Genomic DNA, 19174 nt, shown 5'->3' with positions numbered 1-19174 from the left:
TGCGCCCTGCTATCTGTTGTGTCCGCGCGGACACTGGAGGGTACGTAATTGAGTGTAACCGAGGCCTCTCGGTCCCCTGTGGACGCGCACGCAGACATCTCTGCTCTTATTTTACTTCCCTCTAGTCCGCTCGGAGTCCGCTTAGAGGAGCGCATGCGCAGTCGGTTGCCCTCGTAGCTTAGTGGCCGCGCGGATTAGAGGGAAGTATAATAAGTACGAGACATTGATGTGTCTGTGGTGTCCGCATCCACAGGGGGGCCACAAAGCCTCAATTGCGCCCCAAAATGTACCCTCCGATGCCCGTCGGGACACGGCAAATTGGACGGTACACGGACGCCTGCACAAAGCCCCGCGTCCAACCTCTGATGACGACGTGTACGTCGCGCGGACCCTCGCGTACTTGCCCGAAGTATAGGACCGACTTCAGGAACAGTGGGGGAAAGAGGGAAGTGAATGCATCACGGCCAGCTGATGTGGTGGAGCAAAGGTAACCGGGGACACCTGAGGCGCCACCGAGCCTCGACCCGGCAGCATCTGTCATCTCTGACCCGTATTTTCTAAACGCCTCGCAAGGTGTCTGGGTGCCTCAGTGTATTAAAGGGACCCTAAAAACTCTCCATTTTCCACTGCCAAAATTAGAATGACACTGGTGAAAAGTGGGCCGTGTTAATGCTTCACTGCCCTTCCCCGGGCCTCCTCTGATCCCGAGGGGAAAATGTGGGCCAACAGCGCCATAACCACGGCTGCTCCTGCGCCTTTTTCTCCCGGCTTACCTCTGTCGCCGGAATGGTCTGCCTCTTGCCGCGAGGAGCTTCGAAGAAAAACTGCTCTTTAGCACCAGTGTTGACTTGAAGTAGTTTTCCTGTGAATGGAAGTGCCCAGAGGGCCATGTGAGACATTTTGAATGCATATTTGGTACCTAAGCATTCATTTATAAAGACTTCATGAGACAATAGTATTTAAGGAATGAATGTTTACCTCTCTTGTCCCAGTCCAGATGGGTAATGTAGTTGAGACATCCTTTGCAGACTCCAACCCTTTTGCTGCTCATTACGTTGTAAATATCCACAAAAGTGTCTCCGGATGCCACTGCAAGGTATTTCCCAGCACCTGAGCCAAAAAAAAGACACAAAAGTTTTTCATCATTTTCAAATAAACCAGGGATCTGCAGAAGTGGGGACTTTTAACCAAGCTAGTCTGTCTGTAAGTTGGTTGGTGGTTTGGAGGGTCAACTACTTCGATCCAGACTGAACTATCTAAGCAACTCTTGGATGGACTGCCATGACATTTTGTACAGGCGCTCATGGTATCCAGAGGATGAGCTCTACTGACTGTGGTGACCCCCTGACTTTACCTCTAGTGCAACCAGCAGGTCAAAGTTTTCACTTATCCTATCACATGTTTGACCATCTGCAACAAGATTCTGAACACACATTAATGATTACCAGACAATCTCTCCAAATGACTTTGGTGATCCCCTGACCTTTCCTCCAGCGCCACCATAAACAGCATCATGTTAACACTGTTATTTTAACATGTTAACATAGGCCTAAGTACAGCCTAAATCTGGGAACTTAATGGCATAAAAGCAAAGAAAATGCTTTGGATAAGCAGCTACTATAGACTATAATACTATAAACTTTACTATATACTATAATCTGCAATCCAGAGTAGCTGCCACTATAAGCCTAGTTTGTGCACCTTATGAATCAAGTGCCTGTATTTGTGCACATATTTAGCATGTTCCTCACTTTTCAGCACTCAGTGACTCCCCTCCTTTTTTCTTTGCACTATCACTGGCCTGTTTGGGAAGCCTTCTCCACTGTTTTCCATGAACTTGTAAGTATAGGCTCACAGCCGAGCTAACATGGCTGAAGACTTGTTTTTTTTGTTTTTTTAATATAATAATGTTTAAAAGGAGTTCTTTTTGGTTATCAGTATTTTAACCATATTAAAACCGATTTCCTGCTCTACACAGTAACTTCAAGTCTTGATGTAGGCTCTCGGGGATTCATGGGTGTTGGGTTGAGAAACAGGATCCCTTGCATTGTGGATTAAGGTTAAATGCCTAGGCACGGGAGAGTTTAGTTTCTTGCTCTCACTTTCTCCACCCCCACTGTTTCTCATTCCTCTCTGGCTGTCTCTCTGTCTGGCCTTATTACAGAATGCCTTTAATTTGGGTCAGGCCTGCAGCAATATCTCCCCGACTTACAGCGGGAGGGAAATGTATATACCTGCTGAACTTTAGCACAGCATCCTACATAAACTAGATTTTAGAGGCCTATTTGCTTCACAGCAAGGATATGAAGGGAGTTTTGTACTGGTGAAGAAATGCAGAGGTGAAGCGCAGACCTGGAGAGAATCTAATATCAGATATGATGTCTTTGCGGTGGTGGAAGGACACCAGGTCCTCCAGGGTGTCTGCGTTCACAATAAGGAAACTGCCATCGTTCAGGCCCACCGCCAAGGCTTTGCCATCAGGAGAGAAGCAGCAGCAACGGCCGCCTGTGGAGGATAAGGTGTTTGTTAAAGCCCTGGGACTGCTGCACTTCCCGTCAGGCTGACTGCTGAACAGATAATGAAAATGTGCTCATATGTTAGCGTCGGAGCAGTGACTCACCTTTCCTGAGCTTGCGAACAGCCAGCATGCAGTGACTGGGTGAGAGGTCCCATATGCGCAGGGTTTTGTCATCGCTGACGGTGGCACAGAGAGGGAGATGGGGATGAGTGGCCATGCCCCACACTTCACCTTCCATGTGACCCTGCAGACGCATACAACAGCATAAATATTTAATTTCTTTCGATGACAAAGGAACAAAGGAGCATAGAAAGGTCAAAAAGAATGTACTAAACGTGGATATAGTGGATTTTATTTTGGAATTTTTTTTCTTCTAAATTTAGGATTGGGTAAACTTACGTGACTAATATATTCATGAAATAATAATGTAGGATTAGTCAGAAGTTTTAATTTAAAAATGATTATAAAGAAAACTTGCTAAGTTTGTTAAAGTAATAATGGCTGCGTTTTTGACCACTGAATATTCAGCAGTGTGCTAATTTGCTCATTAGTATATCTGCGTTTATTTATTTACTTATAAAGTATTCCTTATTGTTTTGTATCTGCATAATCTTTATAGTTTCCTCCTTTCTGATACTAGCGGTCCAGCCGAGCGCCTGATCAAACGGACTAAACATACAGGTTGTGCCCCATACAGTATCATAACTCTACGCTTTCTTCTTCATAGGTACCAGTATTCTTGCAGGACAAACTCCACTAATGGAACTTTGGTTTTCCAAAGGATACCAACATAGTTAGCCTGTTACCTATACAACAGATGAATGAGGAGAACCTTTGGTTCTCATCTCTCATCAGTTGATCCGGTCCATCAGAAAGTGCTCGAATATCTTAAAGCATGTGATAAGGGAAATCAGTAGCATTTGGTCTGTCTGCCTACGGGCAGCAGGGCCTGGGAAACACTGCAGGACCACTTAACTACATCCAGCAACAGTAATTCAAAGGGTTTACAGCCCCCTCCTTGGTGATTCTGGGGTGCTGTGTAAAATAAGCAGTAGTATTGTTATAATCACTACAGGGCTATGCTGGTACTGTAGGTTTGTATACTTTAACCCATTAACTATAGTATAGCTATGCATCTGTCACTGCGGACATTTTCCACAGCATAAAATATATTTCTTATTTATCTCTATCCATAAAGATTTTCAGGAGCTTGATGTCACTTTTACACAAACTTAAAGGCACATCTCGGAAATACAGGGAGAGAAGCACAACATCAGCCATCACACCCAGAATCTTTGACACTACATATCCCACCTTCTCACTAGCAAAACACCAATTTTCAGTGAGTGAGTGAAGATTCTCAGTCATCCAGGTCACGGTATTTCTAGGGGCTGTATGAAGGCGACAAGAACCTCAAGCAAGTCCAGTTGCCTTCATACAGCACTTAGAAATACCAATTTTCAATCAATTTTCTATTTCCAGACAGTCACTGCATTCAATTCATTTAAGCACAATATTGAAAATCAACTTAAAACAGACTTGAAACTTGTTTTAGACAAGCAATCCTTGTCCGTGGTGCATTATAGGATTCTACGATGTGAGAAATTTGAAACTTAATGTCGTCTTTAGTTAGAGTGCCCTTGAACATACCATCAAGGCAAAATTTTCGTAACGGTCCTACGGATGCATTACAATGCAATAAAAATTTTATTTTGACAAAAAATAAGTCAGAGTTGTTCACTATGATGGCAGCCAGACATTCAGTGCTTCAACCTTTCAAATCTTTACCAACTTGGGAAAAGTTCACCCCCCCCCACAGCTGTCACCTTACAGACTCACTGCTCATCATACTGCAGAAAAATCTAACTTCCTCATGAATACCCTGTCTGAGATAGGGAATCACAAGTTGAATCCGATATACTGTATAATATTACAGTAGATGTGTGACAGACTTTGGGGTAATTTTTATCTTTTTCTTACCTGGACCAGCAGAGTGATGGGGCCACTCTTGTCCACCTCCAAGATCTCACCGTTCTTGGTCCCCACCAGGATGTGGCCGTGGCCCAGAGAAATGGCGCGTATGGAGGGATTGTCTTCCAACAGCAACCCTGTAGAGTCGATGAATTATATCATGAAGTCGGAGACCTTAACTTGAACCAGGACACAGGGGGCAATCTTCATTTCAGCTAAAAAGCATTGAATGCTTAAAATGGATTTGCATTGGATGGTTGTATTATATCTATGGAGCTACGGAAGCCTAAGAAGGATTCAAGGACAGTGGAAGGCCTTTGAGAACAGGATGACCGTTTTACCTTTAGAGCCTGGAGCTAGGACTGCTCTCTTGATGGCGTAGGTCTTGAGGCATCTCTCAAAAGTGTCATCCCACAGAGCTACTATACCATCCTTTCCTCCAGTCACGAATCCCTAAAGGGACATTATATCGGCACGTTCAAAGCTGCAATGATCTCTGCAGATTGTACATGTCACTGACAGGACATTTCATTTTACATATGATCAGCTATGAGAGGAAGAAGTTAGACAAAAAGGTAGACAGGCAGAAAAATACTGTGTACTTAAGATGTCACTGAGTCTGATACTGTGGAATCATAATAGAAAAGAAAGGATCGATAGAATAGAAATGTCTGTCACACTGATATAGATAAGAAATTACTCACGAAACTTGGCCTTTACATTTAAATTTAAAATGATGAACAGCATTTATTTTTTCCCTGTTAACTAATTTAACTGCTAAAACAGTAGGCCAGATGGCCATGACATATTTACAGCTAACAAGTGATTGAAATAGTAATTCTGATATTTTTTTAAATATTAAAAAAGTTCTCACTGGTCAGTGAAAGAATATTTCCCCATTCGTTTGTGACATACCTTTTCTAGAGCGTGCATACTGAAAACAGGGCCGTCATGAGCCTTGACAGTCTTCATCAGGAACATGTCCCTCCAGATGCAAATGTCCCCCGTGCATGTGCCTGAAAACACCATCTCCTCCGACCAGCCGTACACGGCACACATCATAGTCTCCGTCTTCCCCATGTTCCCTTTGCGCCCAATTAGACCACCACCTGAAAGAGAAACAGACAGTCAACACATAGTGAGGTGTGTCACAGAGTTCTGCTTGTTAGAGTCGCTCCTAGCCAATAAAAAAAAAAAAAAAAAAACAGGGCTCTTACCAGCTTTATGCCAAAACTTCATATGTTTCACACCAGCTGTGATGAGCTTGTCAGGCAGGTAAGGGTTTATTTTGACAACAAAAATCTTGTCCTTGCTTCCCCTGAAAAAACACATCACAAAATATACATTGACAAAAACATTAAATTTCTCCTTTTTTTTTTTTTTTTTGATGCACCCATACTTTTAAGAAGTTTTTACGCTTCATCTGTTCTTACGCCAGGGTCTTGAGAAAAACAACTTTTAACTTCATCATTATTTTTTACAGTTAGAGCAACACATAAACTTGACCTTGAAATTTAAAGAGGATGAATATTCTGTGGCTGTAAGCAACAAGTCAAGAGAAGAGTACACAAAGCAGGCTACACTGAGGACTTTCGATCATGGCAAGGAATTTCAGAAATAAGACTCAAGTTCTCTTTCCGGCTGATAACCCTGCTAAATTGCGTGGTTTGGATTATCAAAAAGTTACTGAATTTACATAATAAATCCTCCACTTAAACACTACATGTTATTATGACAAAATTTAACAGGTAGCCCAATGGACTAGCTCTAACTGGCTCGTCTGTATTATCCCCAAGACACAGCTGAACTCAAAAGAATTAGGTGATGATATTGTAAAAAAGTTCAAGAACAAAGAAAAATGAGTCAAAAGTGAATGCGGCACTAGAGGGATTGTAGTACTGATGCTAAAAATGTGAGCCTACATTTTGTGGACTAAACCTTATTGATGCATAATTTTTCATCCAAAATGATCAGTTCTGTGACCTGGCATCTGAATATTTTTACAGAAAACTGAAAGACAAAATCTACAATAATAACAAGGTGGCCACCCTCTGTCTGTGGCTCCCTAACAAGCATTACAAACAAACCAGAAGAAGAATCCAGCATACTGCTACTGCCTCCTTGTTTTTGCCTACTGCGTTACACAAAATTAACATTAAGGATCAGTGGCTGGTCTTGTCTGATGCAGTGGACCGTGCCTGGTACTTAAAGTTCAGAAACTGTTGCCCTTTGTGCTGCTGCATTGAAGTGAAGTTAAAGAAGCATTACGCCCCTCTCCTCCCTCTTTGTTTCTCTGTTTCCTAGCTTAACCCTTCCTTATCAGATCTCCCATCTCTTCATATTCCTATCCTACACCAACTTTAAGACTCTCCCTCTCACACCCAGCTGAAGATGAGACAGTGGCAGTGTACAAGCCAGGCTCTGTCAGGCCCCGTTTCCCTCTGCCCGCCTCACTGCACTGCCCACCAGGGTCTGCAAAGGAGATTAGCGCAGCTCCCAGCTGTCCCGGAGCTATAGCGAAAGCCTGGCACACAGCACGCGGGAGAGCAACCCGCAATGCACTGCTCCAAACTAGCCAAAGGGAGTTTCAATGGAGTAGATACTAAATATGAACATCAAGTAGGACAAGCAACGAAGCAAAAGCAAAGATATTTTGGGATGCAGATGTTTTCCAGTTAGATACTTCTGGTTTCCAGGTTATATAATTTTATCTGCCATGAAATTGAACATCATTATGTAAACTGAACATTATATTATGTTCTGAACAAATTAACACCTCTCATGCTTTAAAGCAGTTCATAATGCTGGTCTGGTAAGGTAATCCATCTGCATCAGATGTACATGCCTGGTGCGTGCGCCCCATATCTGGTCGCATGTGTGGTTTGTATCCTACGTGGGCAGCGATTATTTGCATCATTGTCAGAGGCGGTTTAGGAAATCAGTCTGTGAGTTGCGCTCAGGAACAGGACACACCGTGGCTCGGAACAAATGCAACTGGAGTAAGTCTTCCTTTATCTTTAATGCACTTTTAAGCTACAAGACTTAAGACTTTTACACTTAGACTTTATGGACCCATTTGTTTCAGCCATCGGGACAAACTCCTAAGATGTGTGTGATTGCTTTCGCTACCTGCGGTTACTTTTTATTTATCCTTAATTTACTCATTGTTTTTGTAACCCATTTACTTGTATGTATCATTTATAACTTGGAAACAGGATACATCCGTATAAAACACATTTTTCATAATATGTTTAATTCTGATATATTAAGCAGCCCAAACTCACCAGGATAATTCCATGGAAGATGTAAATTAAAAGTAATTCTCTTTAATTATGAATCTACAGCCGAGGCCCTGGGGTAAAAGTCCTATTCTAACCATTCAGGCTCTGGCAGGCTAAAAGGTAATTCAGCTTCTCTCCTCTCCTCCATCAATCACGCTGTCAGGCCAGCACAGCAAAGTGGCTTCAATTTAAGCCTCATCTATAAATGTCCATATTTAAACTAAAAGTGCTCAAACAATCTTTAGAATTTACAGGAAGGTTTGTCAAAGCTTTCCGGATGTGGGGACACTTTAAAATGACTGAACTAACCGCATGGCAGAGAGCTTCTCCCCCTTCCTCCAGTCCCACAGCACAATGGTGTGATTTTCGTCTAGGCCCACCGAGGCCAGCCGCTTGCCATCCGCTGTGGAGGGAAAACCAAAACCATTCAGTACAGGACAGACAGAGCCAGCCCCTGCTTTGGTTCACTGAAGTTTGGCCCTTGTTAGCAACATGAAAGCAGCCTATTCGGTTTCATCTATGGCAGGTGATTCACTGACACTGACATACAGATCACTGTGATGCATCTGTCTGGGGCCAATTAAGGGAAGTGAGATAAACACCTCTACCTTGATGCCGCCTGACTGCTGTGACTAAAAGACAGCAGAGTTAGGTTTTTCAGTGTTGTTTGTAAATTGGATGTCTTGTGAATTCGCCCATTTCTTTTATGTTTGAAAGAAGTGTTTTGATCCCTTACGAAATCAGGATGCCTGTGAGCATATGTGAATGTAAACAGTATGTGATATTGAATCTGTATTGATAGGTGAGCTAAAAGCAGTCTGAGAGAGCAGCACTGAGTTTTACCGGAAAAGTCCAGAGCGCACACCCCAAGCTGGTGGAAACCCTTCAGGACGGACACGGGTTTCAACGTTTCTGTGTCCCATATGTGGATGCAGGAATCTCTGCCAACCTGGATAGACAAAAACATTAAAAGTCTCTACTTAATTAAATTCATTTGCACCAGAATTTTGATGTTGATAAAAATGCGACAGCAAGCCTCTCTCAAATCTAAGGAGCCATAAATCACAAAAAACCTCGAATATTTTATGTTAGATGTGCTGGCAGCTACCTGGCCTGTTGCTACAAAGTCCTTGAGGGGGTGGATAGCCAGACAGAGGATGTCATCATCATGGCCCATGTAGAAACGCTGGGTATTCTGTTGTCTGTTGTACACAACCCCAACGGCAGCTACATGGTAGACTATCTCCCCGGTTTGGGTGTAGAACAGGTTGCTCCTGCAATCGTAGCCCCTGTAGCTGCAAACAAAAACAAAAAAAACACGTTGTAGAATGATTGAGGGGGCTGAATTACAAAGTGAGATGTCTCCATTTTGGAAAAGCTTAGCTAATTTAAATGCCTCTCTCAGTATTGGCCTTGTAATTGGAAATTCTCTCTGTTATGTTGTTACAGACTCTGCCTACCCATGAATAAAGTGCAGCTTCACCCCGCTCCCTGGTGCTCGTTCTCTCTTCTTCATGGCTGTTGCCCGATGCTTCTCTTTACACTGCTCTTTGAGCTGAGGTAGATCTTCTTTATAAACCTGGACACATGTAGAAAAGTGTGTAGTTTCTATATTTTTAACAAACCCTATGATTTCCACTGAGACACGTTTTACAGAGGGGAGCATGGTTGATGTTGTTACAAACCTGTCTTCGATATGTGAGCTGCGTCTCCTGCTCGATTTCTGAGTCCATCTCAGGTACGTCTGACTGATCAGAGTCTGACTCTTCACTGTTAGAGTCTGCCAAGGTCTCTGCAAGCAGAAACATGGTTGCATCACAGTTCACCAGTAAAACCCTCCCATTCCTCTAAATTAGACAAATATCTTACTGCGGACACAGTAAAAAATACACCACATCCTGTTTGAGTAGAAGTGAGGGTCGATCTTGTAATAATACTGTGACATCTCCTATTTATCAGGCAGTCGTGCTTCACAGTGACATCGCTCAAGACAAATGTATAAAAATGCTGATGCAGCACAGTAAAGCTGTGCCAAGACAAGGCAATAAGCAGAGCTGGCAGCTAAGGGCGGCTACTCACAAGATCCATTAGGAAAATTAAAAGGAAAGACAGTTACTATGGGTTTTAATTTCAGGAAGCACAGCTGCGCTGTCTCTGGAAAAAATATGACTTGAGAATGACAAAGCAATTATACTTTCCAAGCTTCATTCACTTTTATTGAATTTGTCTTAATTAATGTGATGGCCGCTCCTTTGTAGAGCTTTATAGAAATGATAGGTCATTAAAAAAAAGTACGGGAAGGGTATAGTCTAGTACATTGCTCTCTGGTGGTTTAGCACATCAAGTTCACGAGGCTATTGGGAGCAGTTTTGGCGCACACATTATGTAGCAGCGAGCTATATTCATACAGCCCTTTATAGGTAACTAAGAAATGTACTGTGACACATTATTTCCTTTAATGGGTTGACTTGACTTCAGTTACTGTTGAAGTAACAGAAATAGTCCAAGTTTCAGACAGATATATAATAAGGAATAGTTTGTCATTTTGTGAAATACGCTTATTTGCTTTCTTGCAGAGAGTTAGATAAGAAGATTGTTACCACTCTCATGAGTTGGATGTTTAGCCGCAGCCACCATACATTTAGCTTAGTTTAGTGAGGTTTTGAGGGACTGGTAGGCAGATTTTATTACTGTTAGACAGAGCCGGGCTAGCTGTTTTTTTCCCCCTGTTTCCAGTCTTTGTGCTAAGGTATTTCTCCCGCACACTCTGTTCTGCATTATTTGAGTGGAAGATTGAGTAGATATCAAAATTTCCATCAGGCTACACCACTTAGCCTAATTTGATGATGTCTTGTTGGCAAGAGCCATTGATTTTGTGAAATAATTAATATCAGTGATGCAAGTCGTCGGTCTCCACACATAGCTACATCAAAATGTAACACTGCAATATTCCTAAATGGATTGATGAGAAGGTAAAACGCAAATCCTACATGTTTGGGGGGAAAATCAATCCCGAAATTGCAATAAATAATGATATAAATATTTATTGAGGAATGCCAGTTGCCAAGAACACAGTACCTGAGAACATTGTAAGAATGGAGCTTGTTCATTAGTGCACCGTTTGTCCCTGCACATTGCTATTTCACTTTCGTCGTCAGCTCAAGAATTATGTCATTATGATCGATCGATAGGATTGTTTTCGTAGCAGAGTTAACTTAAAATCAAGCGACAACTCCGAATGAACAACATATTGTTTAAAACCAAAGGTTGAGAACATCCCTAGTAGTTCAGTAGGTACTGCTTTTCTTTCTCTTTTCTGCTATTTATAAATACCCCGCCAATGTCAGAGGAAACGGAAATACGTATCTACAGTGTGTAGAAGGAATCCCATTGCGATCTTTTGCATACTAATTAGGTTGAGTTAAACATGGTTCTCGCCCTGGAACAGGGCCACAACCATAGCCTTTATCACCTCACCTTGCGGCGCTATATGCAGAGCTTCTTTAGACTTTCTTTCAGGAACAAACTTCCACTGGAACACGGAGTGATCAGCACCACCAATAGTTATCACCCACTGGTAGTCATGTGACCACCTAGCATTGGTTATGTGGGCTGAATGACCTAAATACTTTTTAAATTTTGCACCTAAAATCAAGAGGAAACATATGAGTAACACAGTAGAAAATACTATCAGAACTTTTGTACTTAACTCTACTTAAATATTAAATACTGAGGTCTTCTTTACCTTTTTTTATACATGGATACCGTAAAAGTTTGACCAATCCATAGTCGTCAGCTGTTACTAAGACTTGATTGTTGAAGTTGGCATCCACAGAGTTGATGTCATTGATATCTGAATACTTGGGCCATATTCCATTAACCTCGGGGCCCAACACACACGTCCATGAAGCCCACTGTACCAGCTTCAGCTCTTCCCTGTTGGTCACCTCCTTCCCACCTCAACAGAAGGCAGACATTTTATCTCACAAAGCAGCTCTGTAACAACATTACATCAAAGGAAAAACTACTCTTTTTGACTTAATATTTCTTTAATATTAGTTCTGGAATAATACCAATTCAGCTGGAAATACAATAAAATTGACAACCATGTACTTACTTGGCATCCTATAGAAGAGCCTCCTGCCACTGCCATTGTTGGTCTGCAGGTATTTGCTGTCTGTGGACCAGTCCATGTGTGTAATGAAGCTGTTGGAGCCAATGCACTCGCCCACTTTCTTGTACCTCTGCACTACACCGTAGATGTCCACTGAGTTATCATTGGAGCCGACAGCCAAATGGGCCCCATCAGGAGAATACTTAAGCTCATGAATGGCCTCCTTCCTGTCCTTGATGTGGACCACTTCTGTCATATCTCTGAAGGGAAGCAGAGAAAAGTAGCTTGAATGAAGAACTTATACGGACGCAATATAATGGAGCCTTCCATTTTAGCGGGCATTCACCGAGGATCAAAATTTCCCATTTGCTCTATAAATTGTGTACCCACCTGACTCTTAGAACAGTGAATGAGCCATCCTTCATTCCCAGCGCCAGGTGAATGCCATCAGTGCTCACAGCAGCACAGCGGATAGGCTCCTCCATATTACAGCGGGCTATCAGTGCATGATCTATAAGGCTCCATATCCTTGAGACACAGTGGAGTAGGACAAATGAATAGGCAAAGCAGTGATGAGATTACAAAGGGGTCAAACAACCAGAGCAGAGATGAAACCAGAGAAAAAGTCTGCAGGTAAAAAATGGAAAAGCGATAATGTTTGTGGTTTCTGTCCTGTTGTTTATTTGGTTTATGACTGCACACTGACAGTTTGAAGGGCTTTATTGTAATAAATGTTTGAAGAAAACCGTACAACATCAAAAAAGAAGACCTTTGTCAGAAAATGACATGAGTTTACTACCGTTTTGTATTTCTAAAACAAGTCAAAAGGCTACAATGTTCCTTAAATCACTGTATGCAACATACTTTTTTTTCACAAGTAACTAAACGAAGAAAAACTAAGATTATTGTCCAAACAGATGTCAATAACTGTCTTTTTACACAGTCTTATTCTGATACTCAGGGAGTACAAATGCCTGGAATTTTAAAAAATAAATGTAACATGACAGCATCTTTTTCTCCAAAACTGTATGCATCTACTACTGTCAGTACTACTGTCAGGCTGAAACTGAAGCTTCACCTGACTGAGCGGTCGTCACTTCCTGTCATGGCCAGAGGCTTGGTGGGGTGCACGGCCAGCGCCCACAGCTCGCCCTCACAGTGACCCTGCATGATGAGGAAGGGCTTGTTGCGGTCGTGGACCACCACCTCGAAGATCTCACTGTCCTGCGTGCCCACCAGGATGTGATCTCCCCGCCAGCACACACTCCGCACGGACAGCCCTATCAAAAACACACACAGAAACGCACTAAGAATCAGACTAAAATATAACAAATAAACAAACAAACAAATGAAAAAAAACACACATGCAAACATGAAAGCTGACAGACATTTGCCAACGCTTATACAGTCATTATAAGGGACAGGACAGGGATAATAAAGACAGGAGCTGATAATAGCCATCTGCAGGCTGCCTAGGACGGAGAGTTTAACAGGAAATACAATGACAGCACATGTTGTCAAGCTGATCTGCAACTGACTCTGGGTAATACAGCAAGAATAGGATGGAGGAAGCATGTGCTGTATACATATGTGAACAGGACATCTGTATACGGCGTAAAACTGCAACAGAACTTGGACTTACTAACAACAAGAGGAACAGCAGAACAATGTGGGGACTGTTACAAACAGACTGACATGGTTGTTAACTCCGCCCTCAATGACTTTACCCACCTCGGCTATTTTCACCTCTAGCTACTGTTAGGTCCAAGATTACAAATAAAGGAGATGGAGAAAATAGAGAACAAGAAAGAAAATGTTAGTAAGGAGAACAGAAATGGCTTTTTCATCTAACAGGGTGTTCTTTTCGTTGATTTATACAATTCTTCCAGTGCCTTAGGAGAAAACAATTTGGCCTGTAACCTTTCTGCACTCAGATTAAAGCAAAAAAAGAAGGCAGATTGACATCACCTTTATATCCTTGATCTGTTTCCCTGAGATCAATGACAGTAATTGGTTTGAAGTTGAGATCCCACAGCCGGACGCAGCCGTCTCTGCCCCCGGTGGCGAAGCCCTCTTCACAAGCATTCATGCTGAAAATCCCTGACTGGAGGAAATGACAGGCTGTCAGTGAGGATCTGCACAATAAATGAGCAACAAGAGAACCAGCCCCTGCTACAGACCAAGTAGTGCTGCTGCTCGGCCAGGCATTTGTGCAAGAAGACTTTCACAATAATAAACCTGCTACTGTGGCCTCAAGACAACGCAAAACTGGGTAACGGGAGGTGTCATATATTAAAGCTTTACTGAGGGCTTCATTTGTCTTAGTTACTGTATACACAGGCAGGCACCTTTTTGAAGCCCCAGTGAGGCATTTGGTGGTACAAAAAGCAGGAATGAACATGTACTGTGGTTATTATCCCCTCCCCCATCCGCCGTCCCCTCACCCAGCTGTTGATCCCATAGATATCATTTAATCCTGTTGAGCAAAAGGCTGATCCTTTTCTACTGAGCAGAATCAAACAAAGCCGGCATGCACGGCTTCGACCCTGGTTAAGTTTACTAGATACTTTCACTGTTCACTGGTTCTTCTATAAATGGTGCAGAAGCCTGAGTCACAGAGAACACCCCGATTTTGCAAACTCACCCCATGAGCCCCTTGTACTGTCCTCATCAGGTTGATCCCTTTCCACACATAAATGTCACCATTCAAGGCACCTGAATATGTGACCTCGTCCTTGGCGCATGCAAGGCAGAGGATGGTTTGGAGATCCCCCGTTTTGCCAAAAACACCACGTTTCGGTGTGAGAGCATTACCGCATAAGCTCCAGAACTGCAAACACAAACACAAAGAGTGAAAGAGTATGGTAGCTAATAATCCACCGTGTAATCCTGTCCTGAAAGAGCAAATGGACAATTATGTCATATCTGGATACAACAGATTGAAAATAATCAAGTCATTTATGGTTTGACACACACACACAGTCTGCTAAAAACACACAAACAAACACACATAGACCTTGAAAGAAAGCAAAGTCAAATTCAAATCCCCCCCCTCCCACTTCCCCTGCATGTGATACTGGTAACTCTTGCTGGGGGTCAGTGCTGTAACCACCTGATCAACATGCACAGACACAGACACACGGACGCATACATGCGGGCTCATTAGGAACAAGGTCATTGGGATGCGCGGGCACAGCCTCGTCTGAGGGCTAAATCCATCAAACGGAGGAGGAGAGCGCGAAAGAGAGACGCTCTGTCTGCATGGGGATGAGATCACAGGGACAAAGCTCACGGGGGACGTCTCGAATGCTCAGACACGGCCTTCGGCATGTGAAACCGGCAAGCAGCAGGGAAATGGTAGATGGACAGCCCTTTTATCTGCTCTACCTAAAGGAGGATTTACCTCCACATTAGCTGAGATTTGGTTCATTGCAAAAATACATTAAAAGCAATACCTTAAACCATGTTGATTCTGCTCAGAAAAGACAGAAAATGTAGCTGGTGCTTTGCTGTTTGTGACCACACAAGAGCTGATCTGCAGAGGCTTAATAGACACTCACAGAATGAACAAACGAGCTCCTCGACAGCGACAGCCGGTCACACCCTCACTAACACCTATCCTCCTGACTGATAGGGCTGCCGTGTGCTAACAGGAAGAATCGATTATCAGAGATAGGCATCGCAGCCTCAGATACAGCCCTGCCATCAAACATCTGAGACGTGTACACACCTCAACAGGACAGGACTTTCCAGATCCTGAGCTCCTAATTGAGCTCTGAGCAAGTAGTTGCATGTGCGTGAGCTTCCGTGTGGGGTCGGGGCGGAAGGTTAAGTAGTGAAGATCATAGGTGTGTGAGTAATCTGGGAAGGTGTACTGTATATGCAGGTTGAAGCCTCTAAAGTGCTGGGTATGTATACGGGTTGGTTAGGAAGGGGGTGGGAGGAGGTTTTTTTGGCCCAGCCTGTTGCGGCAGGGATGGATGCGGTGTGACTGCACAGCCCTCCCTGCCCACTACTGATAAGGCAGTGAGACGCGGGCGCTAGCTAATCCCTTCACTGCTGTATTACTGAGAGGAGACGGGATGCTGGAGGGGTTTATAATGAGGCCAGGCACAGAGGAGAAAGTGACTGAGGGAGAGGGAGAGCACAGTGGAAAGGTGGAAACGTGCTGGAAAATGAAACTGCTTTGAGTTGAAATCAAGACCCGGCGAAGGTTGTGGCTTTCTCTGAATATCATTTCTTAAGCATCCACCATAACGTCCCTGGCATAGTGGAAGCTTCTCCTCTTAACCAGGATTAGTGGTACGTCATTGGCTCAGTTACCTCAACCATCACTCCAAGGAAAACCCTTTTAAATGTAATTAATGCAGGGAAGGTTGTAACTCATCAGCTACTGCACTGGACCACCCCTCAGCCCTTCATCTCACTCATAATATCCCTCCTGTCAGACTTCAGTGACCCTGAATGGTGTCAAAGCGTTAAATGCTACGCTAACAGAGGTCAATTCTTTGGCAGCTCGCTGCAAAAGGAAACTAAATGACTGGCAGTCAGCGTTGCTGGAAGCTGACTTCCTCACAGCTGCTGTCATCCATCCACATGGTGTCAAACTCACGCTCACCTCTGTGGCACTTTTATGGAGTTGAGATCCACCAACATGCACAAACCATACACGTCAGAACATTCACACTCATAGCTTCCTTAACGGACATTGCTATTGTGTTTTCAAGGTTTAGGTCCATAACAACACATTATCTATGCTCATTTTTGTTAACATGTCAGTGTATGCAGGATTTATAGTAAATGGGTTACAGCAGTGGTTCACAATCTGTGGTTCGGGACCCTCACAAGGGGTCACAAGATAAATCTTAAGGGTCCTGAGATAATTAACAGGATATGAAATTGAAAAAAAACGGTTATATAAAATTATGTTGTCTATCGTTTTTCTGGTAAATTAGTGAATGATCTTACCTATTAGGAAGTCAGAAAAAGAAGACTGCAACTAATGATCAGGGGTCACAAGTAGATATTGCTTTGTTTTAAGCATTCAAAAGCCAAAAGTGTTGGGAATGTCTTGGCTACAACATGCAAAACTGGTGGTACGGTCCTTCAAAACAGCTTCTAATCAGCAACTAGTCAGACAGCCAATGAATGACTGGTAGGTTTGTTGTGTCTGTCTGTGTGTGTGTGTTTGTGTGTTTGTGTGTTGGGGGGGGCTGAAGAAGGGCACGCTAAGGTCTCAAACAAATCAAAACACAAATGTCTATATGATTAGCTAGGAGGAGGCGTGTGAGGAGTAAAACGTTGCCAGCGGCCCTGGTCCTCATCACAGAGGTTGTGTTTTCCTCAGCCTGCTAGTGAGTGGATTACTGGGGCTAAATCTCCTGGATGCTCTGAGTGCTATAATCGCTGAGCGAGCACAGGGCCAGGGAGCAGATGTCACATGGTCTGCAGGGTGAAGGCTGGAGAATTATGTGGGACAATTGCTGGATTGCCTTGGCATCAGAAAACCAGAAGGGAGGGAAAGGGAGGAGGAGGAGGAGGGGCAGGAGGGGGAGAAAGACCAGAGGATTCAGCAGGGACCAGTGGGTTGGGTGTGGCGGCTGGATGGGGTTTCTGTGCCATAGTGGTGGGGGAAGAGTTATAGGGGGAATTACAACAAGAGGAGGCAGGTCAAGCTGGATTGAGATGAGGGAGTCATCAGTGAGATGTTACACCACTGGGAAATACGTACAGTAGGCTAAGCCTCCCAACTGCATCAAATCCATTTGAATGTGCCGCAATGTTTAACCTCGCAGGACCCGTGGGCACATTTCCTGTCTGAGCGTGACTCACTCTTTTCCCAGAGTTTTGGAAATAAGCTTCCTCTGTGGCTTTGAACTCCTTGTTATTTCCTAATGGCCATGCCACTCAAGGAACACTACTACACATCCCAAGGGAAGGCTAGGCAAAGTCACGGTGCATGAACTCATTGAAGATTTATGAACACCGCTCTTCTGTGAAAAAGAAGTGATAGAGATAGGCCCATGAAGGGAAGTAAGCACAGCTGCACTTTGTACAGTGGAGGGTTTTTGAAAACTGAATGAGGAGAGCTGAAAGGGGAGCTGAGTAGCAGAGTCATGGTCCCCCATAAAGAGATAACATTTTCCTTCTCTGCAGTGCAGATTACAACAAATTTGAGAGAAGAGACTGTGAGACATTGCCTCTCCTACTTATGTTAAGTGCCTAATAAGCGCGGACTCTGGTATAAAGTGAATTTGCATACATCTATTTTAAGGCTTTGATATGGTCATGGTGATAAAGCAGAGAAGGCAGGGAAGAAAGGGGCACAGAGCCAAGGGATTCTTCAAACTTCCTAAAAATCATAATCTGTTTTCAGATATTTATGCTAATGAGGCACAAGAACTTTGGCTCTCAGGAGCCAGCTGAAATCTACAGGATGTAAAATGACCAGGAAGCGGCTGTACCTTGATATGTTTGACACCACAGCTTACAAGCTTGCTCGGCTGGTACAAATCCCACGATATGTCAAATATCTGTGGGAAGAAAACATACAATGCAATAAATATTGGCTTATTGTTACACAAACACCACAACATCACACTTGAAGTCTAGACTTCTAATGAATAAATGTGTTTCAAAATGAAGAAAAGAGAAAAAAGCATGTGTGTGTGTGTGTGTGTGTGTGTATGTGTGTGTGTGTGTGTGTGTGTGTGTGTGTGTGTGTGTGTGTGTGTGTGTGTGTGTGTGTGTGTGTGTGTGTGTGTGTGTGTGTGTGAGATTGCACCGCTTGTGTTATAATGTGTGTGGGCTAAATTAGAACACAACAGCTGCCTTTATTTCATCTTTTTAAAATTCCTTTTCATTAGCCGTGAACCCTCTCGGACAGGTTATGGAAAGCTTGCAGTCAATCACGCCTAACTTGTTTATGTCCCCTTTGGGCAGGCAGTCCATCCTACGTTGTATAGCTAATTGAGGCGGTCGATACAGAGCTTGTGATGGAGACAAAGGAGGAAGAAAGTGTTTACCCTGTCTGTATGACCGGGAGCGGCTGCCAGAACTTTCCCTCTCCTCCAGTCCCACACACAGATTGTGTTTTTAGAGTCTAAGCCCACGGACACCAAACACTGCAAAGAGAGGAAAGAAAAAGACTTGCATCACAGATTGAACAGACTCTGCTCTGCTGCACTAATCACTGCAAAACAAACTTAGCTACCTCCACTGTAGCATGGCAGGCCACAACGAAAGCGCTAATAACGGCTACGGAGCAGAACAGAACAGTTGTCCAGCCTC

General features: G+C 43.4%; 1 protein-coding gene across 1 annotated transcript in view; it reads right to left on the bottom strand.

Moving 5' to 3' along the window:
• Positions 1–19174, bottom strand: part of eml5 (EMAP like 5) — a 32390-nt gene that overhangs the window by 10515 nt on the left and 2701 nt on the right. Inside the window, exons 3-25 of the mRNA XM_040137397.1 lie at positions 19098–19141; positions 18910–19008; positions 18349–18417; positions 14529–14714; positions 13853–13988; positions 12963–13164; positions 12275–12412; positions 11888–12144; positions 11516–11728; positions 11248–11415; positions 9456–9562; positions 9231–9349; positions 8879–9065; positions 8614–8719; positions 8080–8173; positions 5707–5807; positions 5405–5598; positions 4831–4942; positions 4499–4626; positions 2621–2762; positions 2353–2505; positions 979–1110; positions 774–862 (exon numbers count right to left, since the gene is read on the bottom strand). Coding sequence (XP_039993331.1) covers positions 774–862; positions 979–1110; positions 2353–2505; positions 2621–2762; positions 4499–4626; positions 4831–4942; positions 5405–5598; positions 5707–5807; positions 8080–8173; positions 8614–8719; positions 8879–9065; positions 9231–9349; positions 9456–9562; positions 11248–11415; positions 11516–11728; positions 11888–12144; positions 12275–12412; positions 12963–13164; positions 13853–13988; positions 14529–14714; positions 18349–18417; positions 18910–19008; positions 19098–19141 — 3176 coding nt within the window. The remainder of the gene's footprint in view (positions 1–773; positions 863–978; positions 1111–2352; positions 2506–2620; positions 2763–4498; positions 4627–4830; positions 4943–5404; positions 5599–5706; positions 5808–8079; positions 8174–8613; positions 8720–8878; positions 9066–9230; positions 9350–9455; positions 9563–11247; positions 11416–11515; positions 11729–11887; positions 12145–12274; positions 12413–12962; positions 13165–13852; positions 13989–14528; positions 14715–18348; positions 18418–18909; positions 19009–19097; positions 19142–19174) is intronic.

The sequence above is a fragment of the Xiphias gladius genome, chromosome 10 (genome assembly GCF_016859285.1).
Source record: "Xiphias gladius isolate SHS-SW01 ecotype Sanya breed wild chromosome 10, ASM1685928v1, whole genome shotgun sequence".
Taxonomy (NCBI): Eukaryota; Metazoa; Chordata; class Actinopteri; order Istiophoriformes; family Xiphiidae; genus Xiphias; species Xiphias gladius.
Note: the sequence above shows the minus strand (reverse complement) of the source record. Positions and strands in the feature narration are given on the sequence as shown.